This window comes from Pelophylax lessonae (genome assembly GCF_965119305.1).
Source record: "Pelophylax lessonae genome assembly, chromosome: 1".
NCBI classification, from domain to species: domain Eukaryota; kingdom Metazoa; phylum Chordata; class Amphibia; order Anura; family Ranidae; genus Pelophylax; species Pelophylax lessonae.
The window spans coordinates 351926593-351952851 of NC_138768.1; the positions used below are offsets into that span (position 1 = coordinate 351926593).

General features: G+C 37.2%; 1 protein-coding gene across 3 annotated transcripts in view; it reads right to left on the reverse strand.

Moving 5' to 3' along the window:
• Positions 1 to 26259, reverse strand: part of NTRK2 (neurotrophic receptor tyrosine kinase 2) — a 305915-nt gene that overhangs the window by 214187 nt on the left and 65469 nt on the right. For 2 of the 3 annotated variants that reach the window (XM_082261135.1, XM_082261134.1), the window contains exons 7-10: positions 23378 to 23514; positions 23163 to 23295; positions 20098 to 20403; positions 8119 to 8148 (exon numbers count right to left, since the gene is read on the reverse strand). In XM_082261135.1, coding sequence (XP_082117261.1) covers positions 8119 to 8148; positions 20098 to 20403; positions 23163 to 23295; positions 23378 to 23514 — 606 coding nt within the window. The remainder of the gene's footprint in view (positions 1 to 8118; positions 8149 to 20097; positions 20404 to 23162; positions 23296 to 23377; positions 23515 to 26259) is intronic. The other variant, XM_082261136.1, reaches the window with a different exon arrangement.

Consider the following 26259-nt stretch of genomic DNA (forward strand, 5'->3'; position numbering starts at 1 on the left):
CAGACTTATTGAACGGACACTCCAAAGTGTCATCCGTGTCCGTTTAAAAAAAAAAAAAGTGCCTGAGCGGAGGAAAATACAGACCGCCCTGTGTGAAAGGACCCTTACAGTCACTGCTCTCTGCTTAGAGCTGACCAAGAACTGAGCTAACAGCTGGCATGTGATCACTCAGTTCTCAGGCTTAGAGCCAATGAGGGGCAGCTTCAGCCTCACACCAATGTTGCAGCATGGAGGTGAGCATGTAGGTTTGTTTTTTTAACAACCCCAAGCTTCTCCTTCAAGCTAAAATTGCTGAGGGTTTAATACTACTTGAAAGAGTCTGCAAATGAATGCTTGACTCTTTAAAATCTAAAAACTGTGTACATGTTTAAAACTAGTGATGGAGGTAAGAAAATTCAGTAGCTTGGGGTAGTACAAGAGGGAATGTACTGTAAAATATATCCATCTTGTTTTATTAACCATATTACTGGTCATCGCTAACGATATCGTTGGCTTGGCTGATACTACCAAAATCAAACAGATTGCCCACAACAGGTAAAATCAGTGGCCATTAATTGGAAGTGACTAGTAACTGGTGCATTTTGGTATGTACAGGGGAGAAGTTGATTGTGAAAAGCAAAGTATGATGAAAATGGTCAATATTAATGAGTTATTGCACTGCTTGGGTTAGTCAGTCAGTCACTGCATGTATAAAGTTTAAAGAGAACGCCAGATTACATGCTGAATTTTATCTGATAATATACTTTTCATGACATATCCGGAAGAGACTTGCTTAATGCTATGTGCTCACTGCTCAGTTTACAATGCACAAGTCTGAACAGCATTGAAAGGGAGGAATAAAATACGCAATAAACACTTATGTCCTGATACAAATGGAAAACTGTAAATCATTATGCTCTAATGTCATGATGCATTTATGTAATTTATTCCACTGTGTCTATGAGAAAGTAGTTTGGCAACAGGCAAGGTTTCAAATGTAGCCAAACAAAATCTAGACTTTTTCTGAGGCAAAAGCATGAATTAAAGTACAGTGGATGGCTTTTAAAATTCAATGAAGGGATAAAAATGCTCCCAAGGGTACATTAAGGATCTGTAAAGCATTGATGATGGTACAGTGCAATGATTTTGGGGTTGCTGCCATGATGACAATTTTTTTCTTAACCTTCCAAAGCTCTGAAGAATTGTAATTATCTTAATAAACACATTTAAAGGGTTGCTCCACTTTGACTAAAAACAAAATGAAAGCAAATACTTTTCCCTGGAACATTTTTGATCTCTTTCTAGAAGCTCAGGAAGTGTTTTCATTCAGTGCTAATAGCCACTATGACATTCTACGTTGCTTGACAAATGTAGAGACTACCTGCATAGTGGCACAAGTTCAAAACAATGTTCTTTTATGGGAGCAAAGGTGTAAGCATTTACATGATACAGAGACAGGTGAATATTACTCAGACACTAACAAGACACTCCAAAAGCACTCTGGGACAGTGTTGTACAATGAAAATGATAGGAGGTGAGCAATTTTTGTATGAAAACAGAAAAAAGCTGGAAGCAATAAAAAGCAACCAAATGCAAAAATAAGCGATGATGAGAAAGGTATATACACAATAAAAATACAAGATTTCACCTGTCAATAAAGTACATGCTAGTTTAAATTCTATAAAGGGTATTGTGAGTGTCCAAGGAAAGTGGAAAAGAAGACTAACAAGAAATCAAAATTACACACAGGTGGTACATTTTGTAAGTCCTCCATTTTTTTTTTTTTAGCCACAGCTATAATTGTCAGATATGCCATTAAACACTGTCCTTAGGATAAAACGTGTTTTGTCCATACTGGGCCAAGCAACAGATTTACTTTACTGCTATCTTTCCCAGCTTCACATCATGAACTATCCTTTGCTACCCCACCACTCTGACTATAAGAGTAAGGCTGACCATACCTATACACAATTTTCTTATTCAATTTACTTTAAAATTACCTTCAACTATGTAGTGCAAGGGCCTGTCTGATTGCATACAAAATTGAAAGTGAATTATATGGTTTTGGTAAATCTAAAAAAAAATTGTACAAAGAGAATTGAATAATACTGTATATGGCCAGCCCTCTTTTGTAAGCTCACCACTTGGGGCTTACATAGGCATGAGAACTCTCTCCTGCCCCCTGTAAAAGGACTGGATGCCTCAAAGACCAATCACTAAAGAGCAATTTTGTCACATAGGAGGAAAGGTAATGAATCCCATCACTCAGAAATTTTCAGATACAACATATTGATCATTTTTTTTATTATCTTTTTATATAATAAAATAATGGGAAAAAATATGGAAATTCACATTTTTGTTGGCACTGTAAATAAATATATTGCATAATTCATTTAACCACTTCTGGACCGGAAGGATTTACCCCCTTAATGACCAGGCCATTTTTTGCGACACGGCACTGCGTTATTTTAACTGACAATTGCGCGGTCATGCAACGCTGTATCCCAATAAAATTGATGTCCTTTTTTCCCCACAAATAGAGCTTTCTTTTGGTGGTATTTGATCACCTCTGCAATTTTTGTTTTTGCGCTATAAACAAATAAAGAGCGACAATTGTGAAAAAAAAAACAATATTTTTTACTTTCTGCTATATAACATTCCCAATGAAAAAAAATGTAAAAATCTAATTTTTTTTTTGCCAATCTGTATTCTGCTACATATTTTTGGTAAAAAAATCCCAATAAGTGTATATTGATTGGTTTGCGCAAAAAGTTATCGCATCTACAAACTACGGGAAAGATTTATGTAATTTTTATTTATTTACTTACTTTTTTACTAGTAATGGTGGCGATCAGGCATTTTTAGCGGGACTGCAACATTGCAGCGTACAGATGGGACACCTAACTGCCATTTTTGACCCTTTTGGGGGGACTAGTGACTACAGTAATCAGTGCTAAACATATGCACTGTTACTGTACTAATGACACTGGCAGGGAAGGGGTTAACACTAGGGACGATCAAAGGGTTAAATGTGTCACTAGGGGATGCTTTTTAACTGTGGGGGGGGGGGGGGCTTTCTGCATTAACACAGAGACATGTGTTCCTAGATATGAGGAACACAAGATCCCTTTGTTCATAACTGGAAGAACAGCAGTCTGCCATATTTACAATGGCAGACCGCCGTTCTGTCTCCAAGGGAAGTGGTCGCGGCCGCCCGGCCCACTGATTGACTCCCCCTGTGGCTACTAGCTGTCCCACAAAGAAAAGTACAGGTATGTCATTTCGTGGGACAGAGCAAACCTGCTACAGTAAAACTACGGCGGCTGGTCGGTAAGTGATTAACAGCTGTTTTTGCTTTGTTGTTTTATAATGATCTTACTTTTAACGCTAAAGCTGTTTTCACATGACAGAGAGTGCAGGCACATATGTAGAGATTCATTTTCTTTTATAGAGCTAGAGCTAAAGAGTGTCTATTATGCTATCAGCCATAGTAACTACCTGACCTACACTGGTTGGCTCAGTGGATTATTACAGGAACCCAAATGAGTAAAAAAAAGGGGATCATTGAGAACATTTAGAGCTTTATTTCATATACAGTTATAATGCTGGTCATGGGAAAAAAAAAACTATTTAAAAAAAAAAAAATTAGTTTTACTGAAATATACCCGTTAGTAGACCTGCATGAACTTAGCTTTTACCTTATTGCTCTAGATGAAACAGATAAATATTTTCTGCCTCTCCTGATAAAAAACTGGCATATTGCCAGAGTTTACTTTTGTGTCTTCTGACTCAGACAGAAGTCAGATGAATGGTAGTGGCGGCCGGAAAAAAAAGAATGGAGAACAAAGGAAAAAAATTAGGGGACACACGGACCATTTGATCACATGTGGATAAATATCAAAAAATGTATTTGAAATAAAGTAAAGCCAGAATTGCAAAATTTGTGACAGGTCTACTTTAACTGACCTTTCCATGAAGCTGTGTGCAGACCACTAGCATTAAAAAAGATATACTAAGACAACAAAGCCATTAAAGTAGTTGTAAAGGCTGAAATGCTTTTACCTTAATGCATTCTATACATTAAGGTAAAAAAAAAAAAATTCATTGTCAGCCCCCCCAGATACTTACGTGAGCCTGATCTTGATTCACCGCTGTGCACAAGAGCAGCAGTTCTGCTCTCTCTCTCCTCACTGGACTCAGTGAGAGCAGCGGGATCCATTGGATCCCACTGCTGTCAGTCAAATCCAGTGGCGAAACGACAGGGGTAGGGACGAACCGCACTGTGTGTGTGTCTACAGAGACACACACAGCCTGGCTCAGGATCAAGCTAGCATAAATAGATGAGGAGGAGCCAGCAGCACCAGCCAAGGACCCAAGAAGAGGAGGATTGGGGCTGCTCTGTGCACAATCATTACACAGAGCAGGTAAGTATGACATGTTTGTTATTTAAAAAAAATACCTTTACAGTTATTTTAAATTCTATATGTTTTAATATACATTACCCAAGAAAACTTACTAAACTTCATATAAACCATTTCCATGTGTTATATTCATTTTAATTAACAGAAATTTGGAAAACTATCCAAAGCAGTGTTCAAAAGGCTTTCTAGCCCATAGAAGTAAACTAACTTTGATGTCAAGTCAAACTTAGATATCTTGGGATTAAACTAATGCTGGATCAGAAGCAAAATTTCTCAGCAGTAGAACAAATGCTTTCTGCCGAAGCTTTACAAGATGAGAACTTTTACTGTGCCAATAGTTTTTTTTTCTAATATTAGATATTCCAATAGTAATAAAAAGAACAAGCCTAAGAATACACATCACGGACCCACCTAGTCTGCAGTGAGACTAGAGATCTAAAAACATTCTATTCCAGTTCCCAGGAATTTTTAACTGACACTATTATATGGACTACCAAGAAACCTGGATATTGCTAAAATCATTATAGAATTCTTATAGACTACATATACAGACACTTTGCTACTATTTGGTTGATTTACGAAAGGCAAATAGACTTTGCACTTTCCAAGTGCAGTTCCACTCATTTTCCCCAGAGCTTAGTGAATGTGGTTAAGCTCTGTTGATTCCCATCATCCAATCATTTACAAACAATTTTTTTTTGTTATTTTCCTTGTACCTGATTGGGTATACTTCACAAAGTTAGGGCCCTTTCACACGGCTTTCCGATCCGGTCTGCCTGTCAGTTTTTTCAGGCGGACCTGAACGGATGCTCCATGCACCCCTATGAGGCAGCAGATGTCAGTGATGACATATCCGCTGACACCCGCTGCTCTCCAATCCAATCCTGTCGGTGAAATCCAGACGGATGGAAACCCTATTTTTCATCCGCCTGGAGGATCGGATCGGATGGGATCAGATGAAAACGGACAGGCGGTCCATTTTCATTCAATCTCCCCATAGAGGAGAGAGGGATCTGACAGCTCCGTCTCTGCAAAATAAGCAAAGACAGAGCTGTCATCCATCTACTCAGCGGGGATCGGCAGATCGATACCTGCTTAGCAAAACGGAGTCCGCCGGGCAGAAAGCCGTGTGAAAGGACCCTAAAGCTTTACCACATTTACATTTTTTAAGAAAAAAGTGTGCATCTGTACTTGCAAAGAACACAGTCTATTTGTCTTTAGTAAATCAACCTCTATGAGTCATGTTAAAATAAAGTATATTAGTAATAACCTACGTTTTTAGTTATATAAAGCTATAAATCAATAACTTTAGTATCCTATTTTTTCTTGAAGTCTTCCTAGTTTAAAATATACCTAAAGTCATATTATGTTTAATTATGGGTTGATTTACTATAGGCAAATAGACTGTGCACTTTGCAAGTGCAGCTGTACTAATATTACCCCGAGCTTAGTGAATGTGGTGAAGCTTCCCTTTGTAAAGAATACTGAATCAAAGGTAAAGAAAATAAAAGATGTTAACCTATGCAATGGGGGCACAGCCCCACATGAGAGAAAAAACATTTTGCCCAGAGTTCTTCCTTAATCACTTACTAAATATGCTTCTTTATCTTTTAATCTTTGCTTCTGTTTCAGTTTAAGCAGTGTCATCACTGCTGCTCCAGATTTCCTGTTTCAGGGTGACTCCTTTTTCTTGCTGCATCCTATGGAGTCACCCTCGTATGCAAGGACTAGTGTTGTGTCTCCCTACACAGTGTGCATTATTAGAAACACACAGTCTAGAATGGCAGGGCACTCCCCTGCTTCCCCCACTTCTTCCCTTCACCAAGTTAACAGACTGGCTGCAAACTTCTCTGTCTTTTAGGGAGTTTAGTTTAGGGAAGCAGCACTGGGAGAGCAGGAGCCAGTAGCACTAAAAAGTTGTGAACTGCAAGTGCTGGGGTAAGAATTTAAACACCTAGGGAATATTAATTTTACTATGCTTAATATGCTAAACTAAAAACGCTGAGGATTTATTAGTAATTTAGATATCACATGTTTATAAACCAAGGAATGAGAAAAATACACTTGCCAGACATAGGAGGCCAATTTATTGTAAGCGAGTGCAGTATGACACAAAATGATGCATACTACAGTCCAAAAAAAAAAAAAGAAGAGAAATGACAATGTAACAAGTGCAACAACCAACAGCAACCAATATTTTACCATTTATCATTATGGGGCAATTAGAATAATTAAAGCTGATTCCTGGTTACTATTGGATTCTGTGCTTTGCACAAGGATTTTTGCCTCATTAAAGGGAAGCTTTCGCTTCTCCAAACATATAATTAAAATTGTACTTTCACGGTTTGCTCCACCAACTGTTTCAAACCCACTCCTTTGTTTCCCAAAAAGTACAGCCCAAGTATAATAAAACGCATGGTAACCAATATGCTGTTGTTGACTTTTTGTGAAAAATGGACAGCTAGGACTCCAACTCTCCCCCTCCCCTCCCAGGTACTGGCTTTTGAATCCTCCTGACTGTCATACAAAGGGTAAAGGTGTCTTTGATGGGTAAGCTATTACGAATAGCCTAGGTTTTCCTCCTCTACACTGTGAAATAAGCAATATGGCAGCGCCTAATGGTAAATAGGAGCTCTGTAGGGAAGATAGGAAGGGCTTTTGTTTATCGATATAACACACATTTTGACAGCAGTTTTTGTACACATTGGCAAAGCTTTTCGCCCTAAAAGGAAGTTCCACTTTATATCCTACCTTTTTCTTTTGGACCTTTTTTTTTTCTGGTGGCAGTAGATGGCATAGGCAAGTGATGGCGAACCTTGGCACCTTTTGGACCTTTTGGAACTACATCTCCCATAAAGCTCATGCACTCTGCAGTATAGTTGAGCATCGTGGGAAATGTAGTTTCAAAACATCTGGGGTGCCGAGGTTCCCCATCACTGACCTAGGCTATTTCACCTGAAATTCGGCACCCCGCCTTCCTGCCTGCAGCCTTCTGGGACACGTCACAGCTTACAGCAGGCTGCGGACTATTCACACAGCACAGCGTGACTCACTGGGAAGCTGCAAGGAGTCCCAGCCAGGGACCCAAGACTGGCGAAGAACTAGTGAGTGAAGAATTGCTTTAAAGAAGACCATTTATTTTTGAAGGCAATGCCTTCGTAGTATCCTTACTCTATTTTAGCTTGGTGGTTTGTGTAAGTAATCATGCCTAAGCGAAGACCAAACTCAGATTAAGACTTTCATACATCAACCACATTGGGTCCCATGCTAAATCTGGGATAGCCAGGGATGGACACATTGCAAAGTTAACTCTACTATCTTCCACCTTCAAAACGTCCATTGAGTGCTGGATATCATCACAGCAATCGCTCTTGACTCTGAGATTATAGATGCTAATGCTCACTAGTGAATTTCAAATCTTGCTAGCCATTCAAACTCAGTATATGAATTAAATTGCTTGGGTGTCAAAGGGAATAGCATGTACAGTGACCATGACAATTACTCCATGGTTCATAACTAATCACAAGCACGAAACAGCAACAACAGAAGCACAAAATAATATATCTGATGAAATATGATATTGAAATGGTATGGCTATTTGTTGCTATTTATTGCATTACTAATGATATGTTTTCTAGCAACTAAATGAAAAAGTTAATTATATGTTTATTCCCACTCACCCACCCAGCTCACAATAGAAATAATACATTATATGTACCATAAAATCCAGGGTCAGTAATTGGGCCACCTAAAACACAAAAACAAAAAAAAAAGAACAAAGAGAACATATGTGAGAATAATCTCATGTTGTACTTGTATTTTATTTTACTTTTTCTTATCAATATAAAGCATCTATGAATATGTGGTCACATGGCCACTCAAGACGCCAGTAATATATGTTTATATTACTAAAGAGCATCGGAATTCCATTAAATTATTCATGTTTCAGTTGTTTCAGATAGGAAATATATTTTTTGCAAGGCCGTTTTCTAAACTTTTCCTTTTCTCCTCTGGCATTGGTAATCAGTAAAATACACACAGGAAGAATCACTAAATTTAGAACTTCTGTGTGCTTTCCTCTATGAAAACTGGGGTACTTCTCATTATAGAGGTGGTGCCTGGCAATATATATATATATATATATATATATACTACATAAACCCACAACGCCCTGAGTATTGACTACGATAAAGAGATGTATTCACCTAAATCAAGGATAATTTTTTTTTCTTCACAAAGGTATGTGGCAAATCAATAAAAAGCAACAATGGAGCAGTAGCAGCAGCAGCACAATAACAGCAACCACAACAACTACAGTCAATTTAATTGCAGTGACATAAAGGCAATTAACACAGAACAAACACATTTCTAATTGTTTGCTTTTATTTAGTTAGGAAAACAGCAGTAATTGGCAAAAGGCAACAATCAGAAATTATCTTTCACTTGGGTCACCATACTTAAGTAAAACCTGGTTGCTAACTGCATATTGTAGCACCTCGTACTTAAGAAAAAGATGGAAGATGCCACTGCTGACCATTCCTTCTGAAAATGAGAGGCTGCCATAGTGATTCACTTGTTTCAATACTGATTTACTAAAGAGTTTAAAATTGATCCTTTTTTTTTTGTTTTTGTTTTTCAAAAGAAAGAAAAATTATCATTTCACTTAGAAGCTGTTTGGAATGCAGTCTTTTGGAAAGGAAAATCTTTTTTTAAATTCCCTTGCATGTGATCTGGTATATAAAAATTGAACACAGCAATAACATATTCATTAACTACTTGTGCATTTACTTTGTTTTATGTAAACACTGTGCACTTATTAGTAGAACAGTCATTTTCTCCTAAGCTGGCCATAGGTCGAAATTTGGCTTGTTCAGTAGGGACTGGACAAATTTTGACCCATCTACTTTATGAGAAGTTGATCTAATGGTATAGACTGCAGTGCTGATCAGTTTATTATGACAGTGGAGGAGTTCCCACTGTCAAAGTACAACAACACAGCGGGGAGGATTCCCCTATTACTTCCTTTGTGTGGATGAGGAAATCTGTTCAGTTTTTCTCGATCAGTCCACTGGCTGAAAGAAAGAAATCTATGGCCAGCTTTACTGATCTGAAACAACAGTACAGATACGAAGGGCTGACTTTATATTTTATTCCACCCTAGGCTAACTGTCTATGTTCAGCTTCCTTCTAGTCAAATGACTAGCCATAGTTCACACCAAAGCCTAGTACACACGATCAGAAAACCAGGTGAAAAATATTGCTTTCACAGTAATCGTACGCTAATCTGATCGCTAGTACACAGCTTTCGAGAGCCAATCACGACAGTTCATCCAAAATTATCTGAAGGGACAACACAGAAACTTTCGTATGATACCAGATTGTACAGTTTTTGTTTAATCGGCACAGTATGTGTATGAAAAATATTGGAAGAGCAAGACCACGCATGCTCGGAAACGAAATAATACACTACAATACAATACAACACAATATAACAACTCCAAATTTGTATTCTGTCGTACGAGAATTTTTAATTGGTTTAGTAACCTCTTCATTTTCGATATGAGACTAGCTTGCAAAAAAAACGGACAATTATTTGTCCAATATTCTCATTACGTGTACAATGCTTAAGAAGGTCAGATATCAGACCGTCCAAAAGCCAGGCACAAGTCAGACCCCTCTTAAGAAAAAGTATTTCATAACCTTTTTTATTTCTGTTCCTAAACTAGTTATTTTATAACATTGAAACTAATTAGTACCACCTAATTTAGTTTTATGCATCAATTAAATTAACAATTTGGAAACTGCAAAAGGCAAAAGATTTTCTTTTCCCTCTAAAAATGACATAATCCAAAAAAATAGGGTTCAACCGCCTGTCCTTTAAAAACACTGACATGTTTAAAAAAGATGCTGTACACTGGAGACAATGTAAGAAAAATCCCCATTCTGTAATTATTTACTACCTCACCCATGCCTCATATACATTTATGTTTCTCCCCCTTTCTCCTCTTTTCCTTTACAGTCTCTTATCACACCTAATACATATGTCTTCTAAACTGTTTCAACAGTCATTGTAAATCCCCCATCAGGGTGGATGTGGGAATCTTTCCCACTGTGCTACTGTCTGACATCTGACATCGGGGAGACTTCCCAACTGTCAGAATACACTATAGTCGGTGGCACAGATCAAGTGGCAAAAAATCCAACAGGGCGATTGTACAGAAGTGAATTGGTAAATCAACCTCTGTACAACTTCCCTGCCCATACTCGGATTGAAATTGGGCCAGTCCCTGCTGAACCACATGAATTTGAGTCCATGTATGGCTGGCCAAACTCTTCTTGTACATGTTATATCTCAATAAAAAACAAAAATAAAAATATTAAAAAACAAACCTCAATAATTAAGTAATCAAAAAGACATCATAGCGAAACATTCCACTTCAAGCTGAGAGAAGAGAGAGACTGGAAGAAATACTGCCCTCAATACACCTAGAACTGACCACTAAAAGGATAGGCAAACCATCACTCTATTGTGTTATTGTGTTATCATCTTAGTTCTAGGTGTATGGACCTAAAGTGCGTGAACTATCACCACACTATTCCACCAATAAAAATGCACAAATTGATCAGGGGTACTGACAGATATTAACATTTGAGAATGAATATGTTCTGCCTTTGAAAACAATTCTGACACTTCTTCAATGTTCCTGAATCCTGATCTGCAAACATATTCCTGGCTGATACATAAATGATTAAAGCTAGAGGTTTAGTGTAGTAGTCTGGCGACTAGCATTTTCAGAAGGAAGTCTTTAGTGGCAGATTCTGTAATTCTCTCACTAGATGTATATTAAAAAAAAAGTTGTAATGGTATAATAAACAATAATATATGGAAAATGCATTACCGTTACAGTGCATAAAAAAGTCAAATGTAGACAAACATTGCATCAGAGAACTTGAACACTCATGTTGTCTTTGACTAATCATATAGAATTAGGAAAAAGGGTAGCATAGGGCTCCCACTGACTTATATATAAGGAGAGGCACTTCTAAGCAGACAAAAGCCCATCGACATAGGCACTATTAATGGAGAGCAGTGACAACTGCATGCATATCTGTTTGGGGTAAGGAGGTGTCGTTTAATGACAAATATTTAATATGAACTAGCTCAACAGAAGTGTGATAAATCTAGTGAAAACCTAAATTGTAGGTAAACCATAACAATTAACTGGTCTTATTTGCTACTTTTTGGTTTGTTAAATATACCATAGGAAGCTTGTTGTCAAAGGAAAAGATCCATAGGCGGAACATCATGAAGCAGACCCATGTACATGAAGTGAGATGAATAGCAGCCTTGGCCCCGACTCCAGCCAGGTCATGTCTCCAACGCATTTCGCTCTGCCCCATGGAGCTTGATAATGGGGCTGAAGCTGACATTCATCTCACTTCATACTCATGAGTCTTCTTCATGATCTGCACCTTATGGATCTTTTCCTTTGACATTTCTGCAGGTTGGAGCTAGGACAAGCTCCCTATCCTTGCCTGCACACACAGGGGTCTAGTTGGACTTTACTTCTCTACCTGAGCGGCACCTAAATTTTGTCTTTTTGGGTCATAGGAAGCATGATATTATATGTGTTATATCAATGCAAAAGATACCTATTGATCCTGTTAGAAACTCTACTCGAGCTGGTCTGTATCTAGTGCTCCTCTCCTGTGTTGTCTCAAATAGCTTTCCCAGTCGTTTGTGGGACTACAGAATAATTAGCCTTTATGTAGTGGATATGGAAGGATAGGTGGGTCTCAGTTACTTGGCAGGAGACAACTGGGCAGGACTAACAACACATCAGTCCAAAATGCTGTGTGTCATCAGACCATAGTCTGACTTTGGAGTTGAGTGCATTTCTGACAGATCAACGGGTGTTTTTCTGTGCTTGCAGGGTCTATAATGGGATTACATTTGGGGAAATGTGCATTTATTAAAGAGATGTACTGCATATATTTTTTATTTTGTGATGACATGTACTTTAAATCTTTTGTTGGGTTTAAAATGCAATAATTGTAAAGAGAAGGAAAAATAAACACTTAAACTGGGAAGATAGGCTGATACAGTGAGAGCAATTTGCTAATGACAGGCGCTAGAGCAAGACAAAGTAATGTGTAGGGAAGAGCTATTAAATTAGGTTGGGATAGAATGTACTGCTAAGTGTACATTAATTATAGCATATAGGAAAAATCAAGAGAGGCACTAATCAAAAGATTTCAATTTGGATGCCAAGGACTGAGTTACATGGAAGTACATTTTAGAATTGAAAATTGCAGCATAAAAATTCCTTACTGAGCTAATAATCACTGCAGGCTCTCAGTAAGGATGTCCAGTTAAAATGCTTTATTTCTATCATGAAGACATGCAATGTTTTCTGAGAGAATATCATGTTGGCATGAAGTCATTGAAATGAAATGCTCTCATGTTACCCAATTCAAAAAATGATGAGAAATTAGAAAAATAAGAACGGCCAGCAACCATTAAACATAACCCTTTAGTTAATCCAACTGAAAAAAATGTCCAATTTTAGCCATATTCTGGAAAGTAGTGCAAAGAGGAGTAGCCCATTATGGCCAATCGGGTTTCAATTAACTGAAGTCGGTACAGTCCAACAAGGATTTCTGATTAGCTTCTCTAGAAGATTATTGAACTTTGCACATACTGTAGTCATTGCTCATCACTGGCTTACTGAACAGTTGTGTCAGGCAAGCACACCTAGCAAATAATTAAAATGAAATACTGTACATATGAAGCTTATGTACTATTAATATTATTTTAACATAAGATATGCATTAAACTGGCTGGAACTAATGTTAATATACAAGAACAGTAAAACAGATATACTGTTAAATAACACAATATTATTGGATATTAAACCAATTCTTTTTTCAGTTATCATTTTATACTAGTGCTCTTACTACTTATGACAATAAGTCATGGATAATTTGTTTACAGTTGTATTCTTATTATCCTATCCTTCTGTCTATCCTTTCTTACTATCCTACTGCAAACCCATGTACCCACTGCATTCTTTTCCTAAACATACTGCCACCCTCATACACTCTGCACTTCTCTATAGTACATACTACCGCCCATCTCACCCTTCACACTCCTTTATTGCACATACTGCCCTCATAATATCTTCTGCACTTCTGTCCTCAATATACACTATATTGCCAAAAGTATTGGAACGCCTGCCATTACACGCACATGAACTTTAATGGCATCCCAGTCTTAGTCCGTAGGGTTCAATATTGAGTTGGCCCACCCTTTGCAGCTATAACAGCTTCAACTCTTCTGGGAAGGCTGTACACAAGGTTTAGGAGTGTGTCTATGGGAATATTTTACCATTCTTCCAGAAGCGCATTTGTGAGGTCAGGCACTGATGTCGAACAAGAAGGCCTGGCTCATAGTCTCTGCTCGAATTCAAAGTTCTTCCATCGGGTTGAGACCAGTCAAGTTCCTCCACTCCAAACTCGCCCATCAACACTATGTTGCCAAAGGTATTGGGCCACCCCTCCAAATCATTTGGTGGAGGATGGATTATGGTGTGGGGTTGGTTTGCAGAGGTTGGTCTTGGCCCCTTAGTTCCAGTGAAGGGAACTCTCAGGGCATCTGCATACCAAGACATTTTAGAAAATGTCATGCTCCCCACTTTGTTAAAACAGTTTGGGGATGGCCCCTTCCTGTTCCAACATAACTGCGCACTAGTGCACAAAGCTAGGTCCATAAAGACATGGACGAGCGAGTTTGGGGTGGAGGGACTTGACTGGCCTGCACAGAGTTCTGACCTCAAACTGATAGAACACCCTTGGGATGACTTAGAGAGGAGACTGCAGGCCAGGCCTTCTCATTGAACATCAGTCACTGACCTCACAAATGTGCTTCTGGAAGAATGGTCAAGTATTCCCATAGACACACTCCTAAACCTTGTGGACAGCCTTCCCTGAAGAGTTCAAACTATTATAGCTGCAAAGGGTGGGCCAACTCAATATTGCACACAACGGACTAAGATTGGGATGCCATTAAAGTTCATGTGCGTATAAAGGCAGGTGTCCCAATACTTTTGGCAATAAAGTGTAATTACTGCCCTTATAGCCTTCACACCCCTCTCCTTCACACACTGCCTGCCATCATATCCTTAAAGTGGTTGTAAACCCACTGAATTTACTAGCCTCAAGTGATAAACAGAGATAAAAAAAATGATCCTACACACATTGTACCTGTTTATCTGTGCCCCTCTCTTCTTCACAGCCATTCAAAGTACACAGATCAAATGCTTTTTCTCAAATCCAGAAGGCAGGGGGAGGGGATTTGACACCACACACTGCACGCCATAGTGCAGGCAACTGAGTGTAAACTTAGAGTGGAGAGAAAGGACACACACCTCTCTATACACAGTCTCATAGGGAAAAATGCACAGCTGAAGCTGTCAATCAACCCCCCCCCCCCCCGAATTCTCTGGTGTCGACCTGTCAAAAATTACTCATGCAGAGGGAGGAGAGAGCAGACATAAATCACACTATGTGCTTTGGATTGAGGCTTGCACACAACATAGAGGGATTTGCTTTGTTATTTTTTCATTTCAGGAGTTTATAACCACTCTTAAATACTCTTCACGTGCCATACTGCCAACTAAAACACTTCTTCAGCATTGTTTGTAATTTCTGAACCTTGCCCATTTGGAAATGGGCACCATTTTGCTAGTCCGTTAATATATTACCAGAAACCTGATAATGGGTATATGTATACTAGTAAATAACAGAACTAATACTTACGCCACAATTTGTAGTTTCATGAAATGGAATATAAATAGGTTTAATTGATTTTTTACCATTTACTTCCAATATGTACCTAATTTTTTTTAAAATACAAAATACTTTTTATTGTTACAAAAAAAAGTTAGAAGAAGACATTTTTTGGTTAAATAAGTGCCCAATACTTTGTGGGACCATCTTTAGCAGCAATTACTGTTTAAAGTGATATTAAACCCAAAAACAAAAAGGTAATATAATGTAGTCTACCAATTTTTAGATGGCTAAATTAATTTTCCTTTTTTATGTTTTTCCCTTTATTTTACCTGGTGATCTAGCTAGTAACACACCTGCCCTAGGGTGTCTACATTCTGGATAAAGTAATAAAGCAGATACCTTTGGCAGCATTGTCATTCTGGGGGGAGGGTAGTGTTAGATGTACTAACAAATGTATATGGACTTGACTCACAAATTGAAGCTGAACTCCAACTAATACTTTATCAGCAGTTACAGCAATCTGTTTGTTTCCTTTTAGGATAAAGGTTTTACATAAATGAATAAAAGCTGATCATTAAAAGCATCACTGACAGTGTTAAATGGTTTGTCTCCGCCCTGTAACTGCAACTTTGTCTGGACAGCTTGGTCTATTAAAATAAGTTGAAAAATAACAGACTTTCTGGCTGGATTACCCAGTGAAAATAAAGGGAAAAAATGCCTAAAAAAAGAAAACGAATGCAACCACCATATCTAAGAACTGGTGAAATGAAATTTAATACATGTTTGGTTTTGGGTTTATTACTACTTTTTAGACTTTTATGATTCATTTTATACTGACTCTGGTCATCTGGAACCTGTGGTTCCATATCTTTTACAGCCTTTTGCAATTTTAAAGTCTTTCCAGATGCTCATTTAAATTAAGACCTAGGTTTTGATTGGGTCATTTTAAGACATTCCGGCTCCTGTATTAAATCACTCCATTGTAGCTTTGGGTGTAGGGATTTTTTTTTTTTTAAACAGGGAATGTGATATTTACCAAACATTTTACGCAGGTGGGTCAGCCCCTGCTATTTGAAATTCATGCACCAGGAAGGTACACCTACAATGAATGTTTGGTGAATGTTACATTCACTGCTTTATTCATATACCCCATAGAATAATCTAAATACAAGCGGTTGCAATATACATCAAGTTCGAATGTCTCCGTAAAATAAATTTTCTATGTAACATTCTGTATTTTTACCTACAAATTCTATACATAAAACTTTTAACCATGAGTAAAAAGTCCAACATATTCAAGAAACAATGAAAAGTCCCAAAAATTCAAGCCATTTCAAAGATTTGTAAAAGGTAAACAATCACAACTGGACAATCCAAAGCCGTTACTTCTTTTACTGTGTTTACTTCAAATGATTGCCCACGACAATAGATCACACTTATAAGTGAAGTGAAGACCTCAAATCATTTTGTAATTATGTATAGCATAACCACAATGACACAACCAACATGGTTTACTGTCAGGATGGTGTTCTCAGAACGACAAGCAGTTTTGGCTTTCCATCACACAGAGCATTTGGAGCTAGGGCCAGAAAGTTCACTTCAGGTCATGTCAGGCTAGAGAACCTTTTTTAACATTCTTGTTGTGTCTCCCAGATGCAAAATCCAAATAAGATTTCATTTTTTTTCTTCATGTCAATCTTCCACAAAGTCTAATTTTGTTCAATTTCCTGGTTATAATTGTTCCATGTAAGGAAATTCTTGTCTCAGCTGTGGATTTCCGCAGCTCCTCCAGAGTTATATGTGGTGTCATTATTTTGCTTATGTCCTCCTTATCTGGTCACTGAAGTTTAGTATCATACTAGTATCATAGTTGCATTATATTCTTTCCCTTGTAGATGTTCAAAGCTTGAGATATTTTTTAATAACTCATCTCTGATAGGGACTTTTCCAAACTGTTATCCCAGACTTGTTTGGATAGCCCCCTTTCCTTCATGCTGCTGTTTGTTGAAATCGGTCCTCTAATAAACCATGGGACTTTCAAGAAAAAGGTACAATTATTTTGAATTCACATGACGCTTTTATTGCACCCAGCTGGGCTTCACTCAACTGTTTACATGTTCTCTGAAAGCAACAGTTTTTTTTTTTTCAACGTTTATTTATGGGTTCATGTAAATATAGTACCTATGCAATTAGAAATCTTCTGTTTTATTTATATGTATTTAGGTAATTATATTTTTTATAACAAAATTGGACCATTTTGTGCATAAAAAAAATCACAGTTTTGGGTTGAGGTTTGAAAAGTTGCAACACAACAATGTGGAATTTTCCAAAAGGGGAGATATAAATGCAGAGCACTATAAGTAGACTAAGCACATATTATGCCATTGCCAATATTACCTTTATAAAATGTCAAGAAAACAGATTTCCCGCTACACTGATCCTTTATGGGCAGCAAAGTGACAACATCATTGTTTAGGATGCTGTACCTAATCTACAAATAAAACTGGATCTGGGTCACAAATCCTACAAGGTGTTCTCCATCAAATCATTCACCTTCTACCTATCAATCTAAAATAGACTGAAAACTAAAATTAGTTATATGTACTCAAATCAGCTAATTATGTTAACAACCCTATGAGCTTGTATACTAAAGTAATAATAACAACAATAAAAGTATCAACTGCAACAATTCACAGCAACCAATCAAATTTCAGCTTCCTAAAGTCGGGTCAGTATTGGTATTCTTTTTTGTTGGTTAAAAGTAAACTGAAGTGAAAAAACAGAGGCTATGAAGCATATGAAGAGAGTAATTGTTGGTTCCCCCACTGGTTGTGGCTTGGACCTCATCACACCCATATTTTATTTAATAATTGAAAAAACAGAGGTATTCTACAATGTACTCAATCATTTAGTCCGGTCCCAGTCCCATATTCCAGCCAGAGAACAGGCATCAGATCTGCCTAAAGAAAACTGACTTGACTTTATTTTCTAGGGTTGGCATGACATATGCATACTACTTGGGCTGCAAAAGGACTGAGCAACCATACCAAGCAGCTAAAAAATATTTGTGTCTGCTTTAGAGGTCCGGTATATATATTAGTATTTTTATCAGTAAGGACAGAGTTTTGATTTATCTTTTCAGCTATCCTTTATAGAGTTATTACACATTTCTCCATTAATATTTAAATACAGCCTGTTGCATACACTGAAATAAGTACTAGGTCTTATAATAATGGTGATAATGGTGAGTTTACCAGCCTACCTTCACCTCACTATTTTCTGATGCAGAGATACGCAGTTATATCACTTTATTAGGGCATACAATTATTTTTAGGAAAAGAAAAGGCTACAACCTATAAAGGGCCACTATTGCCTTGGTTAAAGGAAAAGAACATGGGTGTGAGTAAAAGAAGCAGATTAATACTTCACATGTAAAGTAGGTGGCAAATCAAATCTCGATTTTCTCAAGCTATACAAGTATGACTGCTATCCCACAGCCTGCTGTGGCTACCATGTTGAGTACTGTGTCCTTTATTGACATAGAGACTTGGGGAAAGAACCACACCAGGTGATGGGGAACACCATATCTCACAAACCAGGAAGTGATGGATAGCAACACAAGTGGGTGTCTCTTGGGGTAAACAAACATTTGACTTGCCATCCACCATACAGGTACATATTAACCACTTCAACTCTGCAAGAATTATCCCCCTTATTACCAGGCCTTTTTTTTTTTTTTTTTTTTTTGCGATATGGCAATGGGCTACTTTAACTGACAATTACGCGGTCGTGCAACACTGTACTCAAAAAAAAAAAAAAAAAAAATGTGTGTGAGTATTTTTACCCCACAAATGGAGCTTTCTTTTCATGGTATTCAATTACCTCTGTGGTTTTTATTTTTTGCGCTATAAACAAAAAAGTTTGAAAAACCTCAATATTTTTTACTTTCTGCTATAAAACATATCCAATAAAAAATGTAAAAAGAATCATCAGTTTAGGCCAATATGTAATCTGCTACATATTAAAAAGAAAAAAGAATCTCATTTAGCGTATATTGATGGTGCTTTTACTACTTTTACTACTTTTACTACTACTGCTTTGCAGGAACACAGGGTCCATGCATTCTGTATTGACAGAACGGCAACCTGCCTTATTTTTCATAGGCAGATTGCATTCTGCCTGTGTAACGAATGATAGGCAGGGGGGCTGGTGGACATCGAGTCCACGATATCACAGTGGGAGCGATCCCCCGGCAGCGCGCTTTTGTGCCTGCTATCTGAAAACACGTGATCACGTATATATACATGATCCTGCGCACAGCTGCCGCCCTGTAGCAGTAAAACTGCTATAGGGCAAATGACAAGGGGTTAATATGTGTTTTTTACATTCTGTTCATGTTTTATTTTTGTTATCAGGATCACAGGGTCCCTTTAAGATTAACTGAACACATAACCATTGAGATAACAAAGCTCGGCTCCCCTAGCAGGGGCCATTTGGAAGGTAATAAGAGAGTATGCTGATCGAATAAAATAAGAACAGAATGTTAAAAGTATAATGCCTACCATTAAACTATAAGCTTATAATGCATTTATGCTATTATAGAGAGAGCACTTATGCAAATGAAGATAAAGGCGCTGAAGTTTGTGTTTAATCACAAGGAGAATGCTTCTGAAAAGAGGAATTTTGGGTGTTGCTATGGGTTTCTCCAGATTGCACATAGCTCTCTACCCTACTCAATAGGCTTATAAGAGACAGCACCTAATGTATACTACATACATATGTTGACCTCACTAAGTACATATAACAAGCATTTTGCATTGTTCATATGAAAAAAGCATGCAAACTTTGAAAGTCCCAACCTAAAGACAAACATGGATCAGCTGAATATTTACATTTATGTACTTACCAATATCAGGATCATTCATAAACTGAGCCATAATGGTGCGCTCATCTTTTCCATATTCATTTTCTGCTTGTAATGTATAAAAGCCATTGTTCAAGTGCGTTGGACTATCAAGCTGTAGGCATCCATGATGTTCGCTCATATTGTTGCTTGATTGATGGATTTTACTCCAAATAAAATCTGTATCACTTAGAACACTTCCTTCATAAAACCATTGCAACTTCGGAGTTGGGTTACCCCTTACACTGAAAGGGATACACCAGTGATGGTCCAAAGTTGGATAGTCTATTAGGGTGATGTTTGGTGGAACTATAATGAAAAAGACCAAAAAAAATAGGCATGTTGAAGCAGGAAAATCACTGCTGAATATTTATAAGTATGTGTTCTGCAACCAAATTATTACCATGATAAAAAACATCATCTAAAAAACATAAATGACTTCCAAGTCCTGTAATCCAAACATTTAGAGTAATCTGACCTTAACCACCTGAATGCAGTGAAAATAATCTCATATCGACATGATTTTCATGATGAGGTCACTGCACGAACGGAGCAAAAAGCCACAGCTTTATATACACTTTATTTACTAGGATAATCCATAGTAATCCCCACCTGGCAACAGTTCTGTTGAGTTGTTTTCACTGATAAAATCCACAAAATGTGTGATTCAATTAAAGGTAACCACATTTTTGCTTAAGACAATTAACCTAATAAAATATCTAGTTTCCTAGTGAAAATATGAATTGTCTTCATTTTATGTTGTTCCTGATAAAATAGACTATTGAGAGATTTTGCTTCAATGTGAACACTTTTAGGGCTATTGTACATGAGTATTTGATATGAGTTAAGGTGTATCTAAAGCATTTTTGGATAGAGTAGGGAAGAGTAGAACCTCTGTCAGGTTCTTCATGCTGTCTGTGCTGGAGCGATTGAATCTTTTTTTTGTCCTGGTGACCTTTGCCACCAGGGATGAAATTCAGGGAAAATCTGACATTTTGAGCTGTCACTGGGTCAGGAATAGAGGTGCAATCTTGTAAAAGTAATGTATGTTCCAGTGACAATCATCTAAGAAAGGATTTCCTATACTTTAGAGTAATATCCTCTCAATTCCTGCTGTATTCCAAGACAAGAAATGAAGGTAAATTTATTCTATTGAACACAGCAAAAAATAAATACATATCAGGGTTTTTTAGCCATCCCCTACATATCTAAAAAATAAATAAATTAAACTTTTGGCTTCAAATATACTTTAAGATCAAACAGAAGACACTCAAGCTCAACTGAAAAATACTTGCTCAGATTCGGTGCTCAGGCTTGGGGGATCCCCACTCCCCTGTTCGAACATCCAAAGCAGAAATGTAGCCACCACCTTGATAACTCCTTAGTATTATCCTTTATTTGGTTACATCATATACGCAGGATCGATGCTGACATGTCTCGGGCCATTACAGCCTTACTCATGGAATGAGTAAGGCTGTAATAGCCGAAACATGTCAGCATTGATCCTGCGTATATGATGTAGCCCAGAGGTGTCCAAACTATGTCCCTCCAGCTGTTCAGGAACTACAATTCCCATCATGCCTAGTTATGTCTGTGAATGTCAGAGATTTACAATGCCTCACGGGATGTGTAGTTCCGCAACAGCTGGAGGGCTATAGTTTGGACACCCCTGATGTAGCCAAATAAGGGATAATACTAAGGAGTTATCAAGTTGCATGCTAAATTTATGCTTCGGATACTTTGAGATCAGTCTGAGAATTATAGTTTATACTTTGCTTTCATTCCCCTATATTGGTTAATGTGAATTAAAAACAAAACAAAAAAAAAAACATCTCACACTAACCATTACATTTGTGGCAAAAAAAGTAAATGTTTTGGATAGTTTTGGAAAGAGTACATACGTCTGTCAGTTTTCATTGGGGATATTTTATCTAATTTCCTTCCCTTGAGACTTAGGATAAGAAAAGAGAGTAGCAGTTGTTAACGGGATTGGAAAACACATACAATAATTTTAATTTAACATGAGTTTTAACTCTTCACCATTTTACTGAAAAACAAAGTGGTTTGTTCCATTCTACAGCTTCATCCTCATACCTTTCATCACTCCCTGTCCAAAAAACAAATGCGGGGGAACCTCTCCAATGGACACTCAAACCGCTTATAAAAATCTGAGAAACCTCTTTCAGAAACCAGGAAAGAAAAAGTGTTGGTTGTAGTTGTAATATATTGTTTAAGGGCCAGTTTTCTAATGTGTAAACTATGGAGAAGGGAATCTGTACCCACTTCAGACATCCAATCATTGGCAAGTTACGCACCATTTTTAAAATGTTGCTGCTTATGTTTGCTTCACTGCTCTACCACTTCGTTCACATGTTGGTAAATCAGACCCTCGGTATAAAACATCTGTGCAGGGATTATAACATCTGTTTGTATGGGTTGTTTGTATGGGTTGACAAGATAATTGTTTTGAGGAATTGGCCATTTTTAATAAATGGAAAAAAGCATTATTTTCTGGGATAGAATGTTTGACAATGGTTGGAAATGCCAAATTAAAAATGAATGCCATGCTCACCGCCTACATAAGCTGATAAGCGCAGGCTAGCACCCATGTGTAGCAGTTAGCCAAAGAATCACTTTGCGGTTTCATAGTTCATTGACAAATAGGCAGATCATTTTGTAAAATCAGTTTAAATAATGCTTTTCATACATTAACAGCCCAAGGCCTTACACATTTAAGCCCTGAAATATCTTCTTTATCACGTAGAAAGAAACTGGTTGAAATAATATTTGCAAGATATTTTCTTTAGCTATAAATAATATGTATCCCTTAGATAACTTATCAGAGATAGATCTACCAATACAACAAACCATGCAGCCAATGTGTTTGGGAACAACAGCCCCTCACATACAACATTCTTCCAAAAGACTCCATCAGAGCACTCCATATAGGCAGTGTCTGTAGTACTAGATCAACAGCTTATATATGCATTTACTCAACATCCACAGTGAAGGACACCCATATTTCTAGTAATTACATGAAAGAAAAAAAAGTAATTTGTAGTACTTACAGTGCACATTGAGCTCAACAACAACTTGTTCCTCTCCCACAATATTTTCTGCTGAACAAACCACAGTTTTTGTATTGTCCAGTGATGTCACATTCTTTAAAATGAGGGAAGCGGCACGTGTTACAGTTTCTATCTGAAAACAAAAATAACACTGTGAACTCATATAGTTCTGAGAAACAAGGCATTGAGTGCATGCTTACAACCAAAACTCTTACCAGGGTATTTGACTTAATCTGGGTTATGTCCCATGAGACATTAGGGTCAGGGAGGCCAGTGGCTTCACAGGACACTGTCGCGCTGTTACCTTCTAAAACTGTGACTTCTACTTTGCTGACGTTTACTTTTGGCAAAACTGTGAATGACAGAAAGTTTCAATGCCACACTGCTGAGGAATAAAATAGCATAAAATAAAAAAAAAACTATATAAATTTACATCAAACAGAATGTGCTCGTGTTGGATACTCCCAGAGGTGCCACATCCCAAATATGTATAGCAAATAGGAAAATTCCCCTCATTGTGGGAGTTTATAGACACTCATAAAATATGACTACATGTAACAATATTAAGTTTATAAGAAAAATAAAATTTTATTGAAAAGAGTACAAAAAGATATATAAAATATGGCAAGCTTGGCATATTACATCACATCAGCAGGCAAATAGTGACCACATGACCCCAGGGTAAAGATCCAACGCGTTTCAGAGTGACAGTGATTACTCCTTCTTCAGGGGTGACCTTGGATAGTGGTCTGCAGATAATTAGTTAAACAAAAAGTCATATTACAATGATGACACTCCGAAACGCGTTGGATCTTTACCCTGGGGTCATGTGGTCACTATTTGCCTGCTGATGTGATGTAATATGCCAAGCTTGCCATATTTTATATATCTTTTTGTACTCTTTTCAATAAAATTTTATTTTTCTATAAACTTAACATTGTTGCATGTAGTCATATTTTATGAGTGCCTATAAAGTCCCACAATAAGGGGAATTTTCCTATTTGCTATATAAATTTACATGGACTATTCTCCACTGTTACCAGGAAGAATGTGTTCAACAGTAATCGGATATTTTGGGGTACTGGTTTGAAAATAATGGGTCACATATTAAAACAAGTTAAAAGTGTTATAAAACAACTGCTGGAACTCTTTTACTGTTTATAGACACTGCATAAATTATTTTTTATTTTCACATTTATATTGCTATCCAATAATAAGTAGAAAAACATTAGCAGTTTTGGCTGATCTCTGAACACATGTAAAATCACCTCTCAAATTCAGAAAAGTGCTTGCCTTTTATGAAACATTTAAGCAAATCCTTTTTCAGCTAACTCAATTTTCCAGGACTCCCTCTAGAAATGCTGCCAGCAAAGACTTGAGCAAGGACTGCATTTCCTATTGAGAAGAAAAGTCACCCTATCCAGAATTCTGAGTTCTAGGTGACCTGTAACTTCAGAATACACCAGTAGTCCTATTTTGACAGGACTGACCGAGGTAGGAGTAGTGATATATGCAAAGAGCATGGTTACCAGTTCAGCCCAGTCCTCCTGAACTCCTAACCTAACAATTCATTGACAGGATTTGTGTATGCAGAGGGCCTGGAAGCTATGGTTCTCCAGGGCTTGTCTTCATCAAAAGAAAGTGATGTACAGCATCACGGAGACTTGCAATGCTAAGCTTTTATCCCAAAAGAAAAAAGTTTTAATCCTTTAGTCACTTATATAACGTCCATCTCAGTCTACTAGTCCATTATCACTATCCTCTCCATCGATTGGAAAAGCTGCTTTCCAAGCTGGCTATGTTTTTCCACCATTGATACAATTAAGGAGTGAGCATAGTTGATATAAGTCCGACAATTGCTATTTTGAAAAAAAAAAAGTAAAGCAAAGCATTAAGTGGATTTCAAATTCTGGTTGCCTTTGCAACTTATCTCTGGTACCTAACCATTGTTTAAAAAAAATGAAACAAATATCTTCATCCCAGCTAGTTGTTGTTCAAGCTGCATCTAAAGGCTAACCCTATTTTTTATGTTTTAGCTACAGTGATAAGGGGATAGATACCTGTCATGTTTTTATTGCTATCTGTGTCCCTGATAGCAGGCTTTCCCCACTCCATATGTCCTAATGACCATTATTGTTGGGACTGAAACTGAATTGGGACCAGAACAAGAATAGAAGAGAGATTTTACAGAGACGATTGCTCAAGGTGACAACTGTCAAAATGGGGATTTGCCATACTTTGTACAGATTTTATCTTACTTTCTGTTGTGTCAAAAAACAGAGAATGAAGGGAAAGTGGCGCAGATTTCAAAAGTAATCCATCCAAAAAAATAAACAAATAAAATATATTTTTGGCTTAATGTATACTATAGCTTAATGTATACTATAGCTTTTCTTTTCATTTCTTTTCTTTTCTTTTATGTGACATAAAGCACTGAATGACTTTACTTAAACATGCATGTCATCATAGTTATTTTTTTCCAACCTGCACTAAGAAAATGACAATTAGATTCTAATCGGTTGCTAAGGCAACACCTTCATTTTTCTTTTCTTCAGATTTACACATGAGGCTCTAAAAGCAAGGCCCCAGCACTCCTGCAAGAAAACCAATCACCATTTCATCATGCATCCTGGACATAGCTATAGTTATTTTTAATCAATAATAGAACAAGAAAACTGTTATAAAGTCTTGTCTGGTAATTTATGATTGCAGTTGTGAAATGGCTATGTTATATGATTCCTGTAATTAATTAAACCAATAAAGAGATCACACCATTAGTCTTCATAATATAGAGCATTTTATGCAAAATAAATACTGCAACTTGTACTTTGTGGCACTAAAACCATTTTGTAAGTCTACAGTTTTTTTTTTTTTTATGGATCCAAATATGATTTAATGTGCTTCATTTTAGCTGTTTTTTTTTTTTTTTTATTATTGAATCATTCAGTCAGCTAACTTTGTCCATCTATCTGTCTATCCATCAATTTGATCCATCCAACTATGTTGTGCTGAACCTCATAATATAATTGGGCTTGGACATCTACACTGTGTGAAACATAAACACTCTAATGTAGCAGCAATTACAGCAGCCATTTTA